The 23,975-nt window shown below is 37.3% G+C and overlaps 1 protein-coding gene across 3 annotated transcripts in view; it reads right to left on the bottom strand.

Annotated features, from left to right (window-relative positions):
- Positions 1 to 23,975, bottom strand: part of STIM2 (stromal interaction molecule 2) — a 73,900-nt gene that overhangs the window by 19,980 nt on the left and 29,945 nt on the right. For all 3 annotated transcript variants that reach the window (XM_069014307.1, XM_069014305.1, XM_069014306.1), the window contains exons 2-3: positions 15,232 to 15,362; positions 4,442 to 4,556 (exon numbers count right to left, since the gene is read on the bottom strand). In XM_069014307.1, coding sequence (XP_068870408.1) covers positions 4,442 to 4,556; positions 15,232 to 15,294 — 178 coding nt within the window. In that variant the 5' untranslated portion in view covers positions 15,295 to 15,362. The remainder of the gene's footprint in view (positions 1 to 4,441; positions 4,557 to 15,231; positions 15,363 to 23,975) is intronic.

Below are 23,975 nucleotides of genomic sequence, written 5' to 3' on the forward strand. Positions count from 1 at the left end.
TTTTCCCTTAGTTTAATCACCAAAAAAGAAAGCAGTACTTCAGACAGCAGAGTAGCAAGTCACAATTACTGTAAGTTAAATGCATATAGCATTACAGAGTAATTATAACATCCTTCTTTCTCACACCTCTTTTCACAAAGAGTTACCTTCAGAGAGAGAGGATGTCAGCAACATGCTTTGGGAAGGCAGGTATAGAAGGCACAGTGTTTACACGCCAGAGCAGCACTCAAGTCTCTAGACCTCCATCAGCTATTCTACTTCAGACACAAGTTAGAGTTCTAGGGGGTTTTTACTACTTCTTTTGGGGGTTTCTTTCAGAAGGTGAAGATAGAAAAAGTAGCTTTATACTGGCCCTGTATGAAAGTTTCTCATTGTTAACCCACATTAATGGCTGATTAGAAGATCAGGCTATTTATCAGTTTTTCGTGTTAAATTTATCATGTAGAATGGTGCTTCAGGGCAGGGAGGCATGAAGTAAAATAACATTACAGTGTCAGCCTCAGCATTCTTAAGGGCCTCTTACTCCTTCCAGAAATCAAATTACATTTGGTAAGAGTATTTCATGGCAAGGAGTGAAAAACAGCCATATATTAGGCTTAAAGTTGAGAACAGGCTGGCCAGGCACACAAGACTGTTCCGTATCAAGCACACAAATGGATTCACAACTTAGTTTTTAGGACCTTCAGCAGTAACATCAGCAGTATGGAGCATTATGTAACTCATCCTTAGCCAAGCCCTGGCTTGCATGCATTTCCAACCTCCAGATATTTAAAACCTGAGACAGCAAATGATTAGAGTGCAATGCAACCACAACATGTTTGTGGTATGCAGTTTAGTCCCAGTTGCTGCAAGAACACTTGTGCAGCAGTACATCAGAACACAACAAGTGATCACACATGCAAATATAGAGCCATTTTTGTATCTTTTTACCCTAATAAATAATGCATCAGACCTTAGTTCACTTTCTCTTTTCCACAGAGAAGAAATGAGAATTAAAGGGGGGAAAAAAAAGGGAACGCATACAAGGCAAGGAGAAGGTTTTTTTCTATTATAGGGTAGTCTATAGGAGATACTATACATTAAAGCTCAAATATGCCATAAGGGTAAAAAAAAGCTACTTTTTTTTTTTAAAGGCAGTTTGTAACAACTAGGTTTTGATAGGATTCAAATTAGTCTGACAACAGCCAAGCATTCATGAACTCCAGGTTTGACCACAACAGTTTTTACTTTGCTACAAAATCAAGTCTCAAGGGGCAGTGCTACATTACTAAGAATGCAGCATCCAACCCTACTGAGTGAGACAGATCAGAGAACTACCCAGCTGAAGGCCCTGCACTGATCTTACAGCCCCCTGACTACTGAGACTAAATACCTACACCCTTCTCTTCAGACAGCAAATTCACATGACCATAGCCCATTACAGGGGCAAAAAGAGAAGGCAGGTGCCTTTTAGTGCGAGAATTTTCAAAGATAATTGTACAAAGACTGGTATTCAGACATCAAACCAAATGTTCATCTGTCCCCTTTTCCACACTCAAAACTACTACCTCTTCAAGGACCTTGTAGAAAAAATACTGAAGATGCTCCTTTGATATTTACCTAACAGTAGCTACTAAGTTTGTTACTTTTGACTAGCTGAAAGAGTCTGTAGTACATATATGAATACTGCTTAGTTAGAAGAGGAGATGGTCAAGGAACGGCATGCAACAAGCATATACTGGCATTTACCTTTAAAGAACAGTAACACACAGTAACAGAAGTCAGAAGACTTTCAGAGAGCAGTGTCTTTTACATTTTAAACAGCTATGCTATTTCCTAGTCACTCCCCTAAATAGAGCACTCTCTGCAGAATTAGATTATGAGATTAAAAAAATTCAAAGGTGACAAAAATCATATTCTAACTAAACTAAATTAAATGACAGTCTTGTTTTGTACCAAAGGAATAATTTAAACTGAAAGGCAACATAGCAACAACAGGCTAGATGCTGATTCAAGCTATGCTATGACTCCTTCCACGCAGGTATAACCCGTAACAGCCTCAAACTTCCTTTCATTTGCACCAGCCTAGACCATGCCTTAAGGATTCTGCACCAGGCAGGGACACCAAAAGCCTGCCCAGTGCCAGAAATATTAAAAAGCAATATTCTCAAGCCCCTTCTTTTATTAGACAATTTTTAGAGCTTTGAATGCAGTCAATCCTCAGTGTTACATTCAGTGTATAAAATCCTTCTCAATCAATTATTTAAAAGCAACCTCTATTTTCCTTAATCCTAAATGGAAATACCAAACAGCAATGGCATGTTTTCTCTTTCTTCTCTCTCAAATCTTATCTGTCTTGCACCACAATATGTTAAACAGAGAACACCTTTAAGCTATTTGACAAGTATTTAAGACAAACATTCACATAAATCAAGCTTTATGGCAAAGAATGGGCAAATTCTACTCAGCATAAACTACACAGAAGTAGATCCAGAAGATGTTTCTGTGTATACTGTCAAGAGCACTAGAGTTTGTAATTCTCACACAGATACCTCAACAGATTGCTTAAAGGTCTCAAATTACCAATACTGTCATTTACAGTACCTTCCATCCTCTTGTTTAATGTTCTCAAATTGCTATAAACTAGTGGCACATAAGAAACAAATAAATAAAATTCCTAAAATATATAGGAAGGGATGGTAACATTTTCCATGTTACCTAAAATCAAATTAAAGTAGTTCATTTTCTGAGGGGCTTCATGCTTTCTAACAGTCACCAGACCACTGTTAACACTGCTCGGGAGTCTCACTGTCAAGGTCTCCCTGTGGTGCAACTTTAGTTCTCTCAGCAGGATGACAAGTAAAGCCACTATAAGAACACACAGTGAGATGAAACATTTGTCTCAAAGTCTTTTGAGTCTTACTCACCCTACTCACTACATTCAAGAAAACTGGAATAAAGATATACACAACAGAAAAACTATACTTCTAGTATTACTAAAGCCTAAATTTTTGAAGAGTTATTCATGACTTAGACCAACAATTATGAGACAATTTTTTCTGATAATTTAATTGCAATACTTTCAGGGAACAAGATCTTAAGTGAATAACTATTTAAAGAATATTTGAAGAGATGAGGCTAAAAATTGCTGATTGAAACAGATATTTACTACATACCAAACACTTCATGCATTCCATGAGAATGCCCTTAAGTGACTTCCTACATTAGCAGAATGAACCAATGGCATGTTCCTGGTGTCATTCCTCTCTTGTTCCTACTTTCAATTGTTTGACTCATACCAAGTTTTAGATCTCTCTATGCTTGCCATTAGAACATGTCATGGTTTAGGAATGGTATTTTCAAATTTAGTGCTCCTTCTAAAACATGTGTGCCATTTCCCCTCCCCCTCCAACTGGAGGCACAAAGGGCAAAGATCACAGGTTGAGATAGGAACAATTTACTGGAAACAGCAATGAGGTAAGGAAACTAACAATAACAGCAACAATACAGTAACAAAAGGTATAAGAAAAATTAAACTACTCATATGGAAAGCCCCTGACAATAAACAAATACCAGACCTGTATGTTGCCCATGTCTCTTGACCAGAATGAACCTCTTCTCCCCAGAAGAGAGAGAGACTCCATTTCCTGGGGTCCCAGACATGATGTGAGGTGGCATAGAATAACACTCGGGCCTTAGCTATGCTCCCTCCTGGCTACTGCTAAAAATTAATCCTGTCCTGGCTGGAACCAGGACAACACCTTTGGAAGGAGAGTTGGGGTGGGGAAATTAAGTATTTTTCTCCTAACAATTCTAACATTCCAGATCTCTTTTTTAATCACTATATCCTGGGACGTATTTGGCAGTTAACATTGTACTGTTGATTAAATACTCCTTTGATACTTGGAATAGTTGACTCAACTTACTTATTTCATTTAAATCAGGGTGAGGGAGGGCTGCTGGTGTTGGCTTATCAGTACCTTTTACTGTATCCCAAGTTTAAGAAGGTTTTCAAAAGTGCTTTGGACTAAGAATTCTAGATCTTTGTAGCTCAAATAAAATTTAGATCAAAGAGCATTGAATTTTCCACTTAATACAACATAAAGATATTTTAAAATAGCTTGAGAGAAACCCTCAGGGTTTATTAAATTAAAAACATGCTAATCTGGAACTCAGCACTTGCACCAGTCACCTTGATAAATTAGAACCTCATACAGATGAGCACGTAAGATATCTTAATTTACTCGCAATATACCAAACACGTGAAGAGGAAATTATCTCCAGCTGGACTAAATGACTTCTCAGTCAGGTTTATTTGTGTCTATAAATAACAGTGTCGAAACAGATTCATGAAGATGCTTCAAGAAGTCCTTCATTCACTACTCTATACTTGGTGGAAAAATTGTTGAATTATATCTATGTTAATAACCACCATCATTTTTAGCTATACTTCTTTACCTACCTTCAGATGTTTTCCAGCGTTTCCACAGATCCTCAATGGTGATATGTTTGTCTTCTCTGTGCAGGTGACTATGTTTATTAGAGGCATCCTTGTATTGCATATCTTCCCTTAGAAACTGAAGAAAAGGGAAAAAACATCATCTTAAATGCCGAAATGACAATTTCTGAAGAGAAACTACACAGAAATCAGATAGTCTTTGCTATTGCTTCCCCATGCAAGCAGCAGAGAATTGAGTTTTCTCGATCAAAGACTCAGAAGGCAAGTTAAACGCTCTTACAAGATTTGTTTTTCACAATTATTAAATCCTAGAAAAACTGATGATGCAGTTTCTAGTATACCAAGTTTAACATTATTGGGATGCCTTAGATTTAGTGATTACAGGAATGCACCACAAATTCACACTGCATATTTCTCTATTCTGATGACATGTAACCAACTTCACCTCCTTGAAAATAAGACCATGTAAGATTTGAAAGTGTGCCAGTCATTTGTGGATGAGTAATGCCTGAATCCTGCTATACCAGTTAAATGCAACTGCCTGAGGGATGAGAGTAAGCTGTTTACTAAGTAGTATTAAAGTCTTTTGATTAGACAACAAAAATTTGACTTCTATTCATCAAATTGAAAAACAGAAGTCATCTGAGGGCCAATTTTCTGCTTGTTAATCATTCCTCAGTGGTTACACTCCAAGCACAGAAGCATTACATAAAGCTGCTTCATTTTCAGTAATTAATAGGAAGCCTTTTAGCAAACAGATAAAAAGGAAGATCATGCAATCATGACATACAGAGTGGGTGGTGAGGCACTGGCACAGGTTGTGCGGAGAAGCTGTAAATGCCTCATCCCTGGCAGTGTTCAAGGCCAGGTTGGATGGGGCTCTGAACAGCCTGATCCAGTGGAAGGTGTCCCTGCCTACAACAGGGAAATTGGAACTGGGTGACCTTTATGGTCCCCTCCAACCTAAACCATTCCATGATTCTATGATAAAATTTTCTGATGGCAGTGTTCTATCAGTATTCCACTAGTCACTACAAACAGTTCTCCAAATACATACCCAAGAAAAGCCATGGAACTGTAAAACCCATTCTATTTTTTATTTCATACAGGCCTCAAAAAGTTGGAATACTGGTTAGCAAACCACCTCCCATTAATAGTGGAAACCTTCCATAAGTATCAGTCCCTGAAAGCATTGTATGAACAGTCTCTGTGGGTGAAGACTTTAGTATTAGTATCAGAAAACTAGTAGCTGGTACTAATAGTACCAGAAAACTAAGAAATCTTCCACAGTAGATAGTTCACTTTCTTCTGTTCCTGAAGGATAAAGCTGCTCAAACAAAACCAGCTACAAACAGCCATGACAGCTAAGTCAAAAAAGTCTTTTATATGGCTGATTATGTGTCATCACCACTTCAAGGGAGGTGAGGAAGAAAGCCAAGCTAGTGATGCACTGCAGAAGAGCTCAATTCTTAAAATTCAGTCCAGGTAATAATTTAAGTGCAGAGCATTCTGCAAAGGCTCCGTTTCTAACAAAAGCTCAATTTCTAACGAATCTAGAGATTATACTATTCAGAAACTGCCAGAGATACTGAAAAGTAGCCAGCATTAAACAGTATTATTAACTCATAATAAAAAGAGACAGAATACAATAGCAGAAATATGCAAGCAAAAGCTAACATTTACCAATTCTCTCTAACTAAAATCTTTTTACTAGAATGTAAGGGAATCTCAAACTATGTGAATGGATTCAAGTTTCTCCTCTAACTGATGGACTTGGGATAAAATACTAGCTGCCTTCCTTAAACGAACCACAGAGCCATAGTGTCCAAATACTGATTGGATGCAAATCCTCTCTTATTTATCTATTACTTCAAAACTTCTTCTGATTTTCAGACATTAGCTTTGTAAAGCTTTTTGATTCCTAAAATAGCTCCATTTAGCCCATACAAACTGCATAAGCATTTTTAACTCCTCTTCCCCATGTATATAAGAATGACACAAATTGAGATATATATATAAATATATATATATATATGTATGCACACACATGCATATACATGAAAAATACATGAGAAACTTATGAAATATATGAGAACTGAAAATAGCAGCCTGTTGGGGCAAAAGCAGTTACAGAACTTCTGAAAAACCATGGATCAGCAGCAGTAAAAAGGTTTAATAAACACAGGACTGTATCCTGTAACTGTACACAAATGCAAAAATATCTGTTGCATATTCCATCACCCAAGTGGGAACTCTGAATACTTCCCATATTGGCAATACTACCATGAAGCTGGCAAATTCTACAACTGTCACACAACATGCAATGAAAGATGGATTATCTTACTCATTCCCACTCCATGTTTATAAAGTCGACACTGAACAGCGGTAACTAAACAACAAGAAAAACAAAATAATTTTCTTATCCACTAATGTCTCTAAGCCTTTCCAGATTATAGCCCAGTCTTACAGATGGAACAGCAGGAAAGAACTGATGTTTTCTCACCTTACCTTTTCCCTCCAGACTGCAAGTATCTACTATCAAGTGACACCCCCAGTGTATATCTTTCAGCAACTTGCAAAAAGCTCACTAAAAGTACGGCAAAAACATGTATTATATGTCCCTCTCTGTAAAGATTATCTCTTTTCACATGGGGGTTAAGGTAAATGCTAACACTCACTCTTCAACTTTCTAGTGACTGATGACGGACTGCCCTTGGAGAATCCTAATGTTGGGCATAGACATTTTTTTTCAAAACAAGTGTTGTAGGGCGATCAAGTTTCTGAAGAGGGACAGAATATGTTGTATATAGAGGCTTGGGCCAATTTTGCATCTTCTAATCTAAAGGTCAGGCCACTTTTGTTTGTACAAACTTGCTACCTTTACTGATAGTTGTCAGTAAAGGCTGTAAAATACCGAAAGATGAAACTTTTGCTGAGTTTCAAGTGCTGTCAAGGAAAATCTGAAGTGCTGTTAACAATACTACTCACATGGTTAGAAGTAAAGAAAGAAGGAAGACGCCAACTGATAAAAAAAAAGCTTCAACGGGTTACACCTGTCCCCAGACTCAGCACGACCAGGACCCGCAGGAAAGCCTCCCGATTTAACACCGGGACGCAGCGCGGGCTCCTCGGCACACGCATCGGCAGCTCCTCCTGCAGTTCCGGCGCGCCGCCCGCAGAGGGCGCAGGGGGCCCAACAGCGGCACGGGAAGCGCGGATCCAGGTCCGCGCACGAGATTTCCCGGGAGAAAGGCTGAGAGTGCACCCGGTGTATACCGAGACAGCGATTCGAATATTTGACTACGTGCCTTTTTAAAAAGCGAGTGGCAACACACAAACTGGAAAGCAGCCCGCAGTTAGTAGCCAGTACAGTTAACTCCTCCTGGGCAGAAGTAGTACATCTATGAGAACTTCTTCCAAGTGAAAAAGCCCTCTTCTGTTCTGAACTACCCATATTGCTCCCAGCTCCTGTGAAAATAACCACTATGACTTCCTCAGAGAGGTTCTCCAACAGCACAAGGCCACAACACTAAAGTTACAGTGCACACAGCTGGAAAGAGGTCATCGTGTTTCAAGGAATAAGTGCATTCACCAATGAAGAGGACGTAACAACATCGAACATCTTTCTTTTTGTTTCAGAAGTGGTCTAATATGGAAGTGCTTCTTTAAGAAAAAGAACTGAGACCTAAATTGAAGAAAGACAGAAAAACAGAACAGCTCTAGTTAAAAAGAGGATTTTTCTGTTCCTTGTCATGGCAGCTAATCTCTCTTCTGTTGCCCTGGTCATTAAGTATACAAAGAAAAGGTTACAAAAATAACTCTAAATGGGAGGTTAAAAGAATAAGCTCTAAGAAAAATACATCTAAGGATTATCTTAGCCAACATAATTACTCCGGAAGGAGAAGTTCTTTTAAGACTACAAAGCTGAAACCAAGAAAGCAGAAGATACATTACCTAAAAATCTGCATGAAACAAAAATAACCATTTGTCAGAGTAATTACTTCAAAAACAAGTAGAGAATAAAAAAACAACCACACCTAGACATTGAAACTACAGTTTTGATCCCAAGAGTACTATAATAGCTGCACCTCTGCAAAGATTAACATCCCAAAGTCCAAGGTTCAGCAGTGTAATAACTCCAAAGGAAACCTTCTCCTGCCTGGAGGGGACAGGACTTGGGGAGCCCTGGAAAAGTCCCAGGATCAGGTACGCCCCCACCTTCCTTCCTCTTCAGAAAGGCTTTAGTACCGTAACTTTCACCAAAATCCAGTCAACTAATGACCAAAGACCAACCTGAAGAGAGACTACCTAAATAAATAAATAAATAAATAAATAAATAAATAAAAGACCTCCCCCAAAATCCAATACCAGCTTGACTGGTATTGGAGAGAGAACTTGCAAACTAAACCCAAATACAACAATTTAAAAAGTTAAAACATCGATGCTGCAAGACACGCTTGCAGGGCAAACAAGCAACTGCATACTTTTGAGAATGCCACCGGAAAAGTAAAATTAACCACACTCACTAACTGCAGCAGGAAGCACTCTCATGCTATTTGTATTTTGTTCTGGGTGAAGGCTCAAGTTTATGATTTTCAGTTTCATCAACTTAAAATAGACCCTTTAACTGACAAGTTTACTTCAAGAGCAATTAGTAACATCTTCTGGCTAGGTATTACTCTCTCCCTTGAGCATCTATTCCTCAAACAGTGTTATTTCCTTTGGTTTTATTCCTTCAAAGGGAAACCTGCAAAAGTTACAACTTCAGATTTCCTGTAACCCTTCAGATAAAGCCAGTCACTATGAGGCAGCCTCAGTACATCTCCCCGCATCTGTTGCTACAACACTTGTTGCAGCTATTACAATGTCACATGTACTGACTAAATTATGATGGCAAATGTGCTTTTAAAAGGCAACTTACTAGGATTCAGGTATGATTGCCTAACCTACAGAAATGCTATGAAGTAAAATAAAAAAAACATATTTAATAATATTATTAATAAAATTAATAATAAAACATGGCTAGAAAAATGTAGGCCAGGAAAAGTGTTACCAAGTATATCTTAAGTAACCTACACATTCTATTGAAAAAAGATTACTGCAGCTCCAAACAAAACTGTAGCTATCTGCTGCAAAGTAAACTTTGCAATCTCTTCAAAGTCAAGATAGAATTTCAGTCAAGGGATCATTTCATTGTAGGAAGACTAAATAAAGAGGTGCAGACAGCTACATATTAGCTTAAGTACCTCCAAGGAGGCAAAGTGTGAGGTAGGTCTAGTCTAAACCACGCTGGAACAAGTTTCTATGCAACTGTACCCATGATAACATATGCACATCTCTACAGGGCTTCTTTGCACAGGCACAGCTGTGAACTAACACCATCAATGTTTTCACACAAGACCTGGCTCCTCATCCTGCTCTGAAAAAAGCAGCTGAGTGCAAAAAAAAAAAAATTATAAAAGACCCCCGTTAAGAGAGCCACAACAAATTAAGGAATTCAAAGTAATCCAATAGCTTTGGGGGGAAATGTTTGCTGCACTGGTTAGGAAGCTCAAAATCCTTGTTTGAAAGGTTGATGTTTGTAACAGAATGTCTCGCACAGTGAGATGTAAAACACACTCAGGAGCCATCCCAGTGTCATGACAAAATAGTTATAATGTCTTCAGTTTCTGAACCACTGCAGCACATATTTTTCCACATGCAGAATTTTGTCTAAACAGCTGTCATCAAAATATTAAGTTGTTTACAGAAATATGAACTCCAGTTTAAGGACTTTTATTACATAAATGACAAGAACAAAAACAAAATACTAAGGGAACTCGAAAGGACATTCAACATCTTGCTGAGAGTATATTTCCAGAGAACAGAATGAAGCCTATCCCTGTCAAACTTCCTACAGCCAAAGTGCTATAATACTATTCCAGATCATGCTAGCTACTATTCCTGCTTTAATTGCTGTAGAGAAGAAAATCATCTTCCCTGGTTTAGGCCACTTAAGTTAGATTCTATTTGATTCTTGCCTCCAGACAACATTTTTAAGTCAGGCACTTAGGCATATCATCTTTGAGGTTCCAACTTCTTTGACCATCCTGCCACTGCTAAAAGCTATTCTCTGATGCTTTCAGTGCTGCAGTCTCTTATTCTCCTTACTGTACTTTTATGTCTCTCTTCTTTGTTTTTCTGTTCTTTCGTTAATTTTTTGTTGTTGTTTTTTCTGTTGTTGTTGTTGTGGGGGACAGCATGGGGTAGAGTGTTGGTGGTTTTCTATGGGGCTTGCTCAGTTTGGGGTTTTTTTATTAAGTAACAAGTCCAATTCACTCCCGAAAAAAACTTAAACAAAATATGAAATGATCTATCCAGAGATCCCATGCAAAACTGTACATTTGTGCCTTTAGCTTGGTGAGACATTAAGTTACTACTACTACTAATAACAGAGTAAGTCACTAATATTTCAAAAACATCAACTTATTCTAGTACTGCAGAGAGATTCCTTGAGGAAATGACTGGATGTAGGACCTATATATGGAAGTTCTTTGTAAACAGGAAAAACCTATGCAAATAGTCCACATGTGATAAGTCTGTTTTATTGCTTGTGTCTCATCATTAAAACAAAACACGTTCCCATGGTGCAACAGATGCTTCCTGAGGCAGATAGCCTCCCACAACACATGACTAAAACCTCAGTCAGTGTACTACGTTCTCCCTTTCAGCTACCCGTTTACAGCTGACCTCTTGAAACCAGCTTAAACAATTGCAATCCTTGACATATAAAGAAATAATATCAGCATCTAGGTCTGATAGGAAAATTTGTATTAGCCTGCCCTTATAATAAGCATAGGGGGTTTTTTCCTTCCTTTTTCCTTTTCTCTGTGGTACCATACCAAAAAATAAGGAAAAAAACAATTACTCCATGCTCAGACTAGAGCCCCTCTAACTTCCTTGGAAGACTTCAACAAAATCCCTCATGTTTTGCTGACTATTAAATCCCATAGTAAAAATTTAGATCAGGTTTCTGCACATCAATTTTATCAAGGTCAAATACAAGTTTCTTTCCAGTCCGTACAAAGTAAATCCATAGGTCTTCCAGTATCAGACAATTTTTGAGGAAATAAGAAATATCTTAGTTCAAATTTTCTAATATCCTAGAAAAACTCCTTCTTTACAGAACGGTTTTATGTGGGCCTTCATTTTACAGAGGAGAAACAAGCTACAACCTAAAACAGGGCATGAAAACACTAGGAAAAAATAAACCACATGCAGATGAAATGTCTGGAATTATTGTTGGGAGTTAACTGGACTAGCAAATTAAAATAGTTAAAATAAATAGTTCAACATCTTTAGCTCTTTTTACCTTCCTGTCTCAAAATAACTTATTAACAATAACTTCCTTCCTTGGTGTAAATATACCCTTGTAACACTGTTGTAGTGCTGGTTAAACAGCAGAAAGTTATTCTACTTTGTAACATTCTTCCTGCCAAATAAAAAGCTAATGAACATCTGATCAACATACTCAATATGCTGCTCTTCAGGAGGCTTGCAAGTAAAAACCATGCAGCATAAAACAGAAAATCCATTCCCTGCTGTTAAGTAAAATCCCTGTATTTCATGTAAGCTTTACTTCTAATAAAGTGGGTTTTTTAATTATCAGTCCTCATTCTTAATCAAGATAAGCAGCATTACCCACTGTGACAGAACAAAAAAAAAAAAATCTGGTTCTGAAATATAAATAGGACATATTTAGTACATATTCAGACCTACTGTAATCAGGTAACTATGTAACTATGTTGTGTAAATGTAGATCTTTTAAAATTATGGTAAAGATCTAGTAAAAGCACTACAAGAAAAACATGGAGGTTACTAGCTGAACTTGCAATTAAACTGCATTTCTCATTAATTTCAGGTTTGCATTTAATGTCTTAGAAGAAAGCACTCTATGCAAATACATATTCATCACTGATTTGCATGGAAATTACATGTAGAAAAGTGCTAATTTGCAGGGAGTGGGTTATTAAATATTTCTTCAATAATTAAAAATGAACTAGCAGAAACAAGGGCTACAATTAAGTCATCTTATTTTATGCACAATGTGTAGTTTGAACATACAGTTTCACTCGTCTCTAATTACCCCAGCTGAACAGCATGCCTCATCAACTATTATAATTTCAGCCATTTAAACAGGTTTATAGAGTAGCTTCTGTTGCTTCCTCTGGAACAGGAAGAAACTTAAGGTCAGATATAAAGATGGTCCACTGGAAACCAGGAAAAATCTTCTGAATACTAATAAAATGTTTCCAATGTATAAATATTTCAGTATTTTCTTTTAACTTTTTCGACTTCCATGTATAAAAAATGCAGTACAAGTCAAGAGAAATAATCAAAGTGCTGGGAAGTTCCTCAGGAAGCTCATACTCCATCACTAATGTTTCAATTTGCAGACTGGACTGTGACTGTCCCAAACATTCTGCAATAACAAAAGTAGACTATATGCATTATTTTTGAAAACTCCTGGCAGTCAGGTGAAGCCTCTAGTGATTGGGAAAAAGGAAACATCCCTCCTGTTGAAAAAGAGAAGAAACGAAGACCTGAGAACCTAGAGACCAGTGAGCCTCACCTCTATGGTTTGGAAGATCGTGGCGCAGATCCTCATGGAAGCAATGGTAAGGCACATACGATGAGGTGATCTGAGACAATCCAGCATGGCTTTACTAAGGACAAACAGTCTGACTGATCTGGTGGCCTTCTATGATGGGAGTGATTGCAGCAGGTGATGAGGGAAGACCAAACAAATGTCATCTACTTAGACCACTGAAAGGCCTTTGACACAGCCCCACATAACATCCTTATCCCCAGATTGGAGAAAGATGGATTAGAAGGGTGGACCATTTGGTGGATAAGGAACTGGCTGAACGGACACAGCCAGACAGCTGTCAATTATTCTATGTCCAGGTGGAGGCCAGTGATGAGTGGTGCCCATCAGGGCTCTCTCTTGGGACAGGGGCTCTTTGATACCTTCCTCAACAACACAGTGAGATCAAGTGCACCCTCAGCAAGTTTGCAGATGACATGAAACTGAACAGCACAGTTGAACTAACAGAAGGAAGGGAGGTTATCCAGAGGGATCTGGACAAACCTAAGAAATGGGCCATGAGAACCTCATGAAGTCCAAGTGCAAGGTGTTGCACCTGCATTGGAGCAATCCAAGACATGAGCACAGACTGAGAGAAGTCACTGAGAGCAGCCCTACCAACAAGGACTTGGGGGTGCTGGTGGATGAAAAGCTAGATGTGAGCCAACAGTGTGCGCTCACAGGCCAGCAAGTCAGCTGCATCCTGGGCTATATTCAAAGAGGAGTGGCCAGCGGGTCAAGGGAATTGATTCTGCCCCTCTACTCTGGTCTTGTGAGATCCCACCTGGAGTGCTGCCTCCAGCTCCTCAGCACAAGAAAGTCATCGACCTGTTGGAACAAGTAAAGGCAACCAAAATCACCAGAATACTGGAGCACCTCTCTTATGAAGACAGGCTGAGAGAGCTGGGCTGTTCAGCCTGGATAAGGTTCCAGAAGATGTTATTGCAACCTTCAGTACATATAGGAGGGATATAAAAAAGAGGGGGAGCAACTTTTTACACAGGCAGATAGTGACAGGACAAGGGAGAATGGTTTTAAACTAAAACAGGAGAGATTTAGTCTACATGTTAGGAAGAAATTCTTTACTCAGAGGGTTGAGAGGCACTGGAACAGGTTGCGCAGAGGCGTTGTGGATGACGCAGTCCCTGGAAGAGTTCAAAGTCAGGTTGGATGGGGCCTGTTGATGTTGTTTGCACACAGGCACACAGAAAAGTAAGTAGCATCACATTAAATTTGACGATGATAATTCATAACTTATTCAGGGAGAACAATCTTCCCCTAGATGTTACAAAAAAGGATGACAAAACAGGGCTAGATTCTTCTCACATTCATCTACAGTGAGAATGGGTGTCAGAACCACGTGACAATACCCTCATTTTTAGGGGATATCTTCACTCCCCCTGGGTTCTCAAGCGTGTGCCTAACAATGGCCAGAAAGCGAAATAAGCAAGCACAATGAAACTACATAGACATTTCCATTTGACCCAGTAATTTTGAGAATCCCACTGGCAAAGTTGAGTAAATGCAAGGGTAAGTCCTTTGCCCGGTCCACCAGGAGCCCACCCACCAAACTCATTCAAGGACAGACACAAGAAGCTTCAAGCAGGTCTGCATAACCTTCCTTAGGTCGTAGGACTTAATTTACCATTAGTAAGTACGGTGTTCTTACTACTTGCCTGTAAATGTAAGCAAAACCAGAAATCTTTCTTCTAGTCTGCTGTCTGTAACAGGTACTGTTTTGCACCATGAAGTGCCTGCAACAGATCCAAGGTAAATAGGATAGCCCAGTGATGCCTTAAGCAAGAAAACTTTGAGCAAAGAAACTGTAACACTAAGCAATGGATCACATCAACCTTACTGCAAGCTAAACCTACCACCATTTGCCCACTTCTTACACCAAAAAAAAAAGTAAAAAAAAAAAAGTAAAAGTAGCAGATTTTATACATAGTCACACAAAACTTTTCTTCAAGCTAGAACAATGGACAGTAACATCCCATTTCAGACAAATATAGAAATTAGACTTTCCTTCCACATTTGTCTGAGGAAAGGGCTGACTTAAGAAAAACAGCAACAACTACTCAAGTGCTGAAAGATAAAGAGCAGCTAGACAAAACAAAAGGATAAAGAAGACTTCATGTACAAACAAGTAAAGTTATTTTACTCCTACCTCATCACTTTCATCTACTTCGATACCACCATCTTTGTCATCATCCATTTGCTTATGGATCATGCGGAGAGCTTCTAGGCTGAACCGGTCCTCCTCAGTAAAGCACGGCGGGCTGAGTGAACTGCAGGGATCTGAAGTGGGGAGGACAAAAAAAAAAAACACCACCAGAAATATTACTTACTGTCACCTCAGAATCTAAAGTTCCCAAGCAAAAGAAAGGGTTTAAATTTAAATTTCTGTATCGTGTACATGTACTTCACTACATATAATCACCAGGTCACAGATGTCAAATCTAACCGTAAAATAGTAATTCTTACCAAAAAAGTGAAAGGCTTGTGTGTGTAAATCAACTCTTTCTTTTATCCAGGAAGGAGTCCCAAAAAATAGACCAGAATAGTTTTTGATTCTTCCAGTTATTTTTGCCATCCCAGTAACTTACTGTCTCCAAATTTTCTTTTATCATCAACCTTTAGTTTATGTCAGTGTAGTGGCAAATATAGTCACCGCATTTCACAACCTCCCTTCTGAAAGTCTGGACTAAACAAAGAGCAGCAGAGGAAAATAAAAAGAATTGTCATGTCATACAATCATAGCCTCATAAACAGATAACAAAGGGATGGCAATCACACTGCAGATCAAATTCTAAATAGGTAGTACTACTGAACACAAAATACTCAAGGAGGACTGCAAGAGCAGAAAGCACACTGCAAAGAAAATTCAGCTGATAGTAGTACACGATGTATTTGTTCTGCACACCCTGATCACAAACTGCAGCACTGTAGAGCAGGATTCCAAGTCAAAAATAGTACATTTTCATTTGCATTCATTACTGAAGGCTCATGATTTGCGCACATCTGATGGCTTGGCTTGCACCACATCAAATTGCTAAATCCATGTTCTCTCCATTCTACAAGGTACCTGCCAAATGCTCCAAAATTCTGCAATGCATGATGATCAACCATCATCACACTGGCCTTGCATAGACCTTGGCATTAACTAATAGCAGCTATTTCACTAATTCTGAGGTACTGAACACCAGCAAAGAACAGAAGATTGAGAAGGATACAGAAATCATTTTTTTCAAAGTTGAACTTCAATAAGGTAGTGAATTCCCACTGTAATAGCCATTATAAAAATGCACTGACTAGTTCCATAAACTGTTACATTACACTTAAATCATATCAATGCAAGTAAAAATTGAGGGAGCATATGAGTAATTTTTGCTTCTTCTAATCTATCAAAGAATTAAGCTTTCATGTTGCTACAGAATTTATTAAAAGGCTCGCTTATATAAGTAAAGGAAGCACATCTAGAAAAAGAGAGGAATCAAATGTTTTCAGAGGAAAATATTTTTTTTTGGTTTATGATTTCATACCAGCTGGATTAGCATGATTCTGCTTTTCTGTCTAATACAAATTTTAAAATAATTAAAAATCAAAATAAAGGAATCCATAAGGCTACAAAGCTGGAAGTGCAAAGATGACAACCATGACATAGCTGGAATCTCAGACACATAATTAACAGGACTGGTTTCCACAGCTAGACATGAGCCAATGCATTCTTACTTCATACTTAAGTTTTATTATACAGGAGTTAACAGAAATCTGTTATCTGCTCCCATGCATCAATTAAAAAAAACAAAAACAAACAAACAGAAGTCAGCAGAAAAAAAAAAGAACGCTTCACTGACACTGTCCGAGAACTGAGAGGTGTTGCTTTTAGAACTATTTCATATAATTCAAAGACAGATTTCTGTATTTATTAGTTACTAAAATTACTAGATATGAAATATTACTGAATATTTAATAAATAAAATACTAATTATTATTATTACTACTAATTACTAAATATTAAACCAGACCAATCACAAACAATATAATTTTCAGCTTTGGAATGCAACTGATATTTTATGAAGTAGGTATTTTTTTAAATTTAAAAAAAATCCATTTTATTTGTCCATTTTTGTTTTATTAGAAAAGGTTTAATTTGCACAATACTCAGCCTTTAGATTTTTGCCTTGCAATGAAAAAATTACTATCATTGGAGGCGTTAAAGGACCTATCCCTGCAATTGCAGGGTACTTGGTGTTGAAAGATTTCCCTTGCAATAATAATGAATCACCTCAAAGTTCTTCTAATAATTAAATTCCCATGGCCATGAACAAAAAATATTATTTTACTTAAAAATCATATCAGAAGAACAATCTTTGTATTACAAGTTTTGATCCACATTGTATTTTAAGTTAGAAGAAAGTATAATTGTTAGAACAGATAAACAGATCTCAAACACATCCAACTTGTTTAATTTGTACTTAATTCTGTCCTACCACGGAATTAAATTTCAGATACACGTGTTCACAGTTTGCAAGCACCCACTCAAATGTTTTTCAATTTTGTTCAGCTGAAAGCCCAGTTTTTCAAATTAAAAAGGTTTTCTCAGAGTACATTTTCTCACAACTGAGGTTGATCAGTTCCTTAATCAGGGCACTTATCTTAAATACACCTTTTTAGAATATTTAAGCATGAAGGCAGTTTAGAGAGCTATGGCTTTTCTTGAGAGAAATAAACAGGCTGCTTGTGCTTCAAATGTCCCATGTGCTGGCTCCAAGAACACTTGATCTCTCTGTTAAGAGCCGATAGAGTGCCAATTGCTCTTTTTGGGACTGAGAAACACAGTAGGACCACATGTCAACTGTAATAAAAATTAACCCACTCTAGAGAGAATCCATATTTACTTTCAAGCTTATTTTCATCTGGTAAAATTAAGCATTTAGACTGACAGACTGACAACACTGGTCATCCCTTTCCTCAGAGAACAATCTCAAAACAAACTACAAAGCCACAACCTAAAGAATAAGTGAAAAACATTTCACAAGCATACCTATGGAGCCCTACCTAATCCAAAAAATAGCTGATGGAAATTTAACCATCTGCAGTTCTGCAGAATATTCTATCATGCAGTAGTTTGCCTCAATTGCATGGCAAAAACAATTCAAACTAATACTAGATGAAGTATGGTTAGTTACCTGGATGTCTGGAAAGTTTCTAAGACAAAAGCCAAGAGAAAAGGTTTCAAGACACAGCAAACACTATAAATATAGCCCTGAAGCCCCACAGCAAATCATAAGACTAGTTGATAATTTTTCTCTTTGAATTGACACTATTGAAGATGTTCTGGGATTCCAAACCTTCTCTTGTACTTTAAGGACAAGCCTAATTTAACATCTAGACCAATTTCTCCATCCTAGTCTGGTGTGTTGTCATAAATACACTTAGTCCAAAATCATTATCACAGGGAAGAACAGAGATGATAAATTCATTCAGGGAGTGAACCAATACCTTGGAATTTGAGCATTCCTTTAATGAAAAGCACAGAAGAATCAGCAAAGGAAACAAAAGAGAGAAGGTGGACAAGAGGCATAAAAGCACAGCAGATGTCACTCCAGGCACAAGTTATTTCATACCTCAGTCTTTCATGTTGCTCAGAAGCGAGGAAGTTTCAGAACTAATGGTCATAATATGGAAGGAATTTTTTCCTAAAAAACTAAATGTCAGACTCGTGGCTCAACAAACTTGGCAGAGGATTTTGAAACAAACCTTCCTCCTGCCTTGAGGCAGTAACTGCCTCCCAGCTCTAAGGCAAGGGGGGACGTTTTCACCAGTCCATTGGAGTCTCCCTTAGGAGACAGTCGGATAACGAACCAAGCACAGTTATCCAACCCAAGATAAAGAAAACTTTGTATCTGTAGATAAAGGGAAAATAACACTTCACACCTCTTCCCCCTAGCCCTTCTTTCCCTCCACTCCTCTCTTCTTCAGTGAGACTAAAATAAAGTGAGACTATAAAAAAAAGTTTGTTTGAAATTATCCTCAACTTTAGATTCACAGCTCTTTATTCCATTTCCTGAAGACAACAGAAGTTAAACTTAAAATGTGACATTGTCAACACAGGCCAGTAAGGAAAATTAATTTTACCCTTATCTTCAAGCACTCATCTCAGCAAAGCCCCTGAAATTTATTTAGGAATAGTGTCAGAAGTGGTTCCAAAGCAAAAAGGTATATGCACCTCATAGTCTTTCATCCGTCTTGCATTTGCTTCTCCCTAAACAGCTGCAAATGTTACAGACAGACTTCAGAATAAAAAGGACTGACAGACCAACAAACAGGGAATAAGCCTGCAGTTCTCTCACACACCTCCTTTTGCATATGGACACTGGAGCACAAAAGCTATGGCTGTGCCAAGCCTGTCAGAATGACTCCAGCCAGGTGTTCACAGCTCCAGTCTGGAACTTTTCAATGCCTGAAAGAGCCCTTTTAAGAATACAGGGACACACAGTAGCTTCATGATTTTCTGCAAGTACCTGGAATCAAGTAGACACTTCCAAATTAAAACTTAAACGCCTTTAAATTTTCCCATGAGTTCACTCAGAGCAGCGTAGCAGTTGGGAGTTATTTGAAGAGACTGACTACTACACACCATTTTTGTTCTGTGAGGATGTTCAGCACTCACCAAGAAAGAAAAGCACTTTTTTTACAATAACATATGGCAGCCCTATGGAAGCCTGCAGGGTTTCCATGCCTGCCTTTTACTGATGAATTCAGAAGTGTACCATGTTGTGCTAGGTTTATAATTCCTCATTCCTAAAAAGCCATCTGGGATAAAGGGAAGCCTCACAGAAAAGGCAGGCACTATAAAGCAGCAGCTTCCTAGTACATACTCTTGTCTTAAAATAACTATGTTTCAGTATGCCATGGTGACAGAAGTGGATTTCTCTGCATTTTCCAGACACAAAGGAGGTGTCCACAGTATCTCCAACCCCCTGCCAAATGAATCTTCACCTAACCGGGATTCTTATTTCCTTACATTTCTGTTTTGCATGTACTTTAACACACTGCAGTGTATGACACCTTTCAAGGCAAAAAACCTTTAAGAGAACAACAATTTTTGAAGACCTGAGTACAAATCAGGGTGTCATAGATACAATAGGGATTAATGAAAATACTGAAAAGCAAGTGTTTTCAAGAATTTTACCTGATGTTCAAAATAGCTATTCAAAGTAAAGGCAAACATGTTTTTATCTTAAATCCTTACATAAGGTGTCACTAAAATCTTCAAATGCTTGAGACACAGACTCAGAGTGAGCTTCTTTTAATCTTTCAATTAAAAGCCCCAAAGCAAATCACTCCTACTCTTAATAATTAAACTCCTCCATATGGCAAGTAGGCTGAGCAGCATCTAACAGCTAACTTGACAAAGTAATTTGTGCCATTATTTTTCACTGTAATTATTTAAATAAAAGTTCATGATTGCAGCACATCTTTCCACTAAAAGCATTTTTAAAAAAAAGACAAAATTTTGACAAAAAGTGTAGAATACCTTATCTTCTAACCACAACACTGATGTTACTTAAATGAACTTCCTGAAGAAGAAAATGCAATAATACTAATGACCGCATGGCAAGGGGAAGGGGTGCAACAGAACCGAAATTCAGAACATTGTTGTCCCCAAAGATTTTGAAAATGTTAAGTTTCCCATTAGGCTTTTCCATTGCTCTGTATTAGAAATTTAGGTAACTTCTACAAACTCATGCAATAGGAGTAGATTAAATCCGTAAATTAAACTCCTGACTGCAAAGTCTGGTATCTGGAGCACTTGTTTCTGAATACATGTACAATGCTTACTGACTGGTAACACTGCAGTTTAACAGAAAAAAAAAAAAATCAACAAAAGCCCCAAACTATTTGCAGATAAGCTCCATGAAAACTGCCATGATTCTTTTAAAATCCACTAAACACCTTCAGTAAAAAATTACCTTTCAAACAGCCTTAAAATAAATCACTACAACTTCAATATGTAACAAGCAATTTTCACGAGAGATTCAAATCTGATTTTGTCTCTATTGAAAAGTGTTCATTTATTCTGCTATTTCAGTATCTTTTCATATATACAGATCAATTAGATTCTTTCCCCCGCATGGAAACTTGATGAGGCAAGCAAGGCTTTGATTTTTTTCTTAAATCATCACTAGCTCATCTCTGCTTTCTCCACACCCACAAAAAAGCTGTCTAATTCTGAACTTCATTCTCTAGGTACAGGGGGGAAAAAAAAAGTATCAGTGAGATCACTTTATTTAAAGTAGAAATTCAGTCACATAATGTTATTAACAAAATCAAGTGTTAAGACAGGTTTATTAAAGCTCTTCTAACCTTTCCTAGATAAAAAGCTTCAAAACAAAGAGCAGGCACTTAATTTTCTGATCACTTGTTAAGACATTCAAAACATCATACACTACCTTAGAAAAATATTTAAGAACTCTGTACTCAGATAAATGGTAACTCAAAGGAAAAGATATGACAGAAATTCTCTAGAGAACTAGATGTGATGGCAAATTAATTTTGCTTTAATATAACTGCATTAAAAGCAACTATTCCAAATCAGCAATGCTTGTTTTAAAAGGAAGTTGCAAAAAGGGGGTTGAATATGTTAATCATGCCAAGGATTATTCTGTCAAGACAAAAATACCAGTATAAATACTTCATTTAGACTGATAGGAAATTAATTAAAATTACCACACTGCTCTGTCTGACTAACTATAAATCAAGAAGATGAATTCATGGCTTTTCCATCTCCTTCCCACACCCTCCCTGAGCAATTACACAGTTTGAAGGGAAGAGGAAGTTCGACAATTATTGTATACAATGGTCAAAGTAGACTGATTTAGAAGAGGAACTCCTGCCAACCCTAACAAAGCAGGACGAGAGGAAACTGGGAGACGCATCTTACGCAAGCCCCTAAAATCCTGTTTTTCCCTCCTTCTAACCATACTTGTACTTCTATGATACTTATTATACAAACCTACAAACACATACGGATGGATACTCAGTGTAAAAAAAGATGCCAAGTGTCTGATACTTACTCTCAGAAATAGAAAAGTCTCTTTCACTTTATTTATATTTATTAGTACAAGACCAAGAAGGGAAATACTTAAAGTAGTGTAAATCTCAGTTTTCATGATTTGGTAGTGAGGACTGTTTAATGCATCTTCAGAAATGTATGATGTACTCTGCACATTATAGTGATTATCAACACCTAAAATTATAATAGCTCCAAGAAAAAAAGATTTTCAGACTTTCAAATATGACCTGAATTCACCTGGAATAAACATCCTTCACTCAAACAAAATTAAAAAGGACAACCTTGTTTTCCATACATGTTTAGAAGTTAAAGCTATTTGAGAAACAGGATTTAGTGAAATTTTTAGTTCATTGGCCAATAGAACATTCATTAAGCCAATTGAAAAAGTTACAGATTTGTATTCATATGTATTTGGTGACAAAGCATAACACGCATCTAAGAGCATATAACAACACACTTCTAAGCTTTTTGTGTATTTTAGGTCTGATTGGTTCTTTACTGCTCTTCTAACAACTCTCTCCCTTTTCTAACAGCAGGAAGCTGGAAAAGATGCAGTATATCCCTGATTATATACTATAATCTGCCCAAGAATTTGTCAGCTCTTAAGAAAGAGCAGCAGCATAGCATTTAAGCCACTTTCTTAATTTCATCAGGAAATGAGAAAAGTGATAAATACAGGTGACTTTCAAATGTCTGATGATTCTGCTTAGAAATTCATCCTTATTAACACATTGACCTGGAAGCTGATCTCCAGACACCTGGTGAAAGCCTATTCAAGTATGACTCAAGAGCTAGAAGGAGCATGAAGCATAAGTTCCTTTCTGGAAGACAGTGTCTGCAAAATATAGCAACCATGATAATATGGCTGATATTTTAAAATTTACAGATTTTTTCATACTGAAAAGGTAGTTCACAACTTCTAAGACTGAAAAAGAGGAAGGTAGGGGAAGCACTGGAGAAAAGGACTTTAGCACCTTTTTTTTTTTTTTTAAGTGTAATAAAAGGCATAGAAAGTTTTACAGATGTGGGTTTAAAATTTAAAAACCATCTGACACTTTCAGACATATAAACTGAAATTTTCTAAAATTAGAGGAGTTTAATAAAGTCAAATTAATTATTTTCATATAAAATTATATATATGTATATATCTTTAAACTTGAAGTTTTAACGGCGTCAGTGTTTCCTCTGATATATTTGTTTTCACATGTGATTCATAACCATATCCTATATCCATGAATCAGGCATGTAAGCATGACATTGCTGGCATTACTGAATTACTTCACTCTTCTACACCATCTGATCTAGTACGCATCTTATTAACTGTTCCAACCAAGGAATCAAATTTAATCCTCTGAGAGCACCATCTGTAGCATCATCAGTTCCCTCACAGTTCCTGTAACAACATGTTGTCAAGATGTATTTATACTTTAAGAGATCATATCAGAATTATACAACTGAAACCTATATTAAAAAGATGTAACATAGTACTTACAATATAGGGAGACTAAAATAAAGCAACAGGGCACTTTTCAAAATACACAATCTGTTAAGATTCTATCATTTGAGTATTAAATTTGCCAGCCTGTGTTTATACTTCCAGAAATACAAAGGTACTGAATGCATAGATTCATTTTATTTAATAACACCATAATGAAACACTTCCTTTTAGCCCCACTCAGCATATCAGTAATTTTAAGTATGTATGAATATCAGTTTCTTTAAATAGCCCTATTAGCTTTTGTGAAAATTTAGTAGTACAGATTGCTGGCTAGTTAAGGACTATCCTACTTCCAGAAGTTTACATGAACTGCTCTGCTGTTAGCACTCCA

Source organism: Aphelocoma coerulescens, chromosome 4 (genome assembly GCF_041296385.1).
Source record: "Aphelocoma coerulescens isolate FSJ_1873_10779 chromosome 4, UR_Acoe_1.0, whole genome shotgun sequence".
NCBI lineage: Eukaryota > Metazoa > Chordata > Aves > Passeriformes > Corvidae > Aphelocoma > Aphelocoma coerulescens.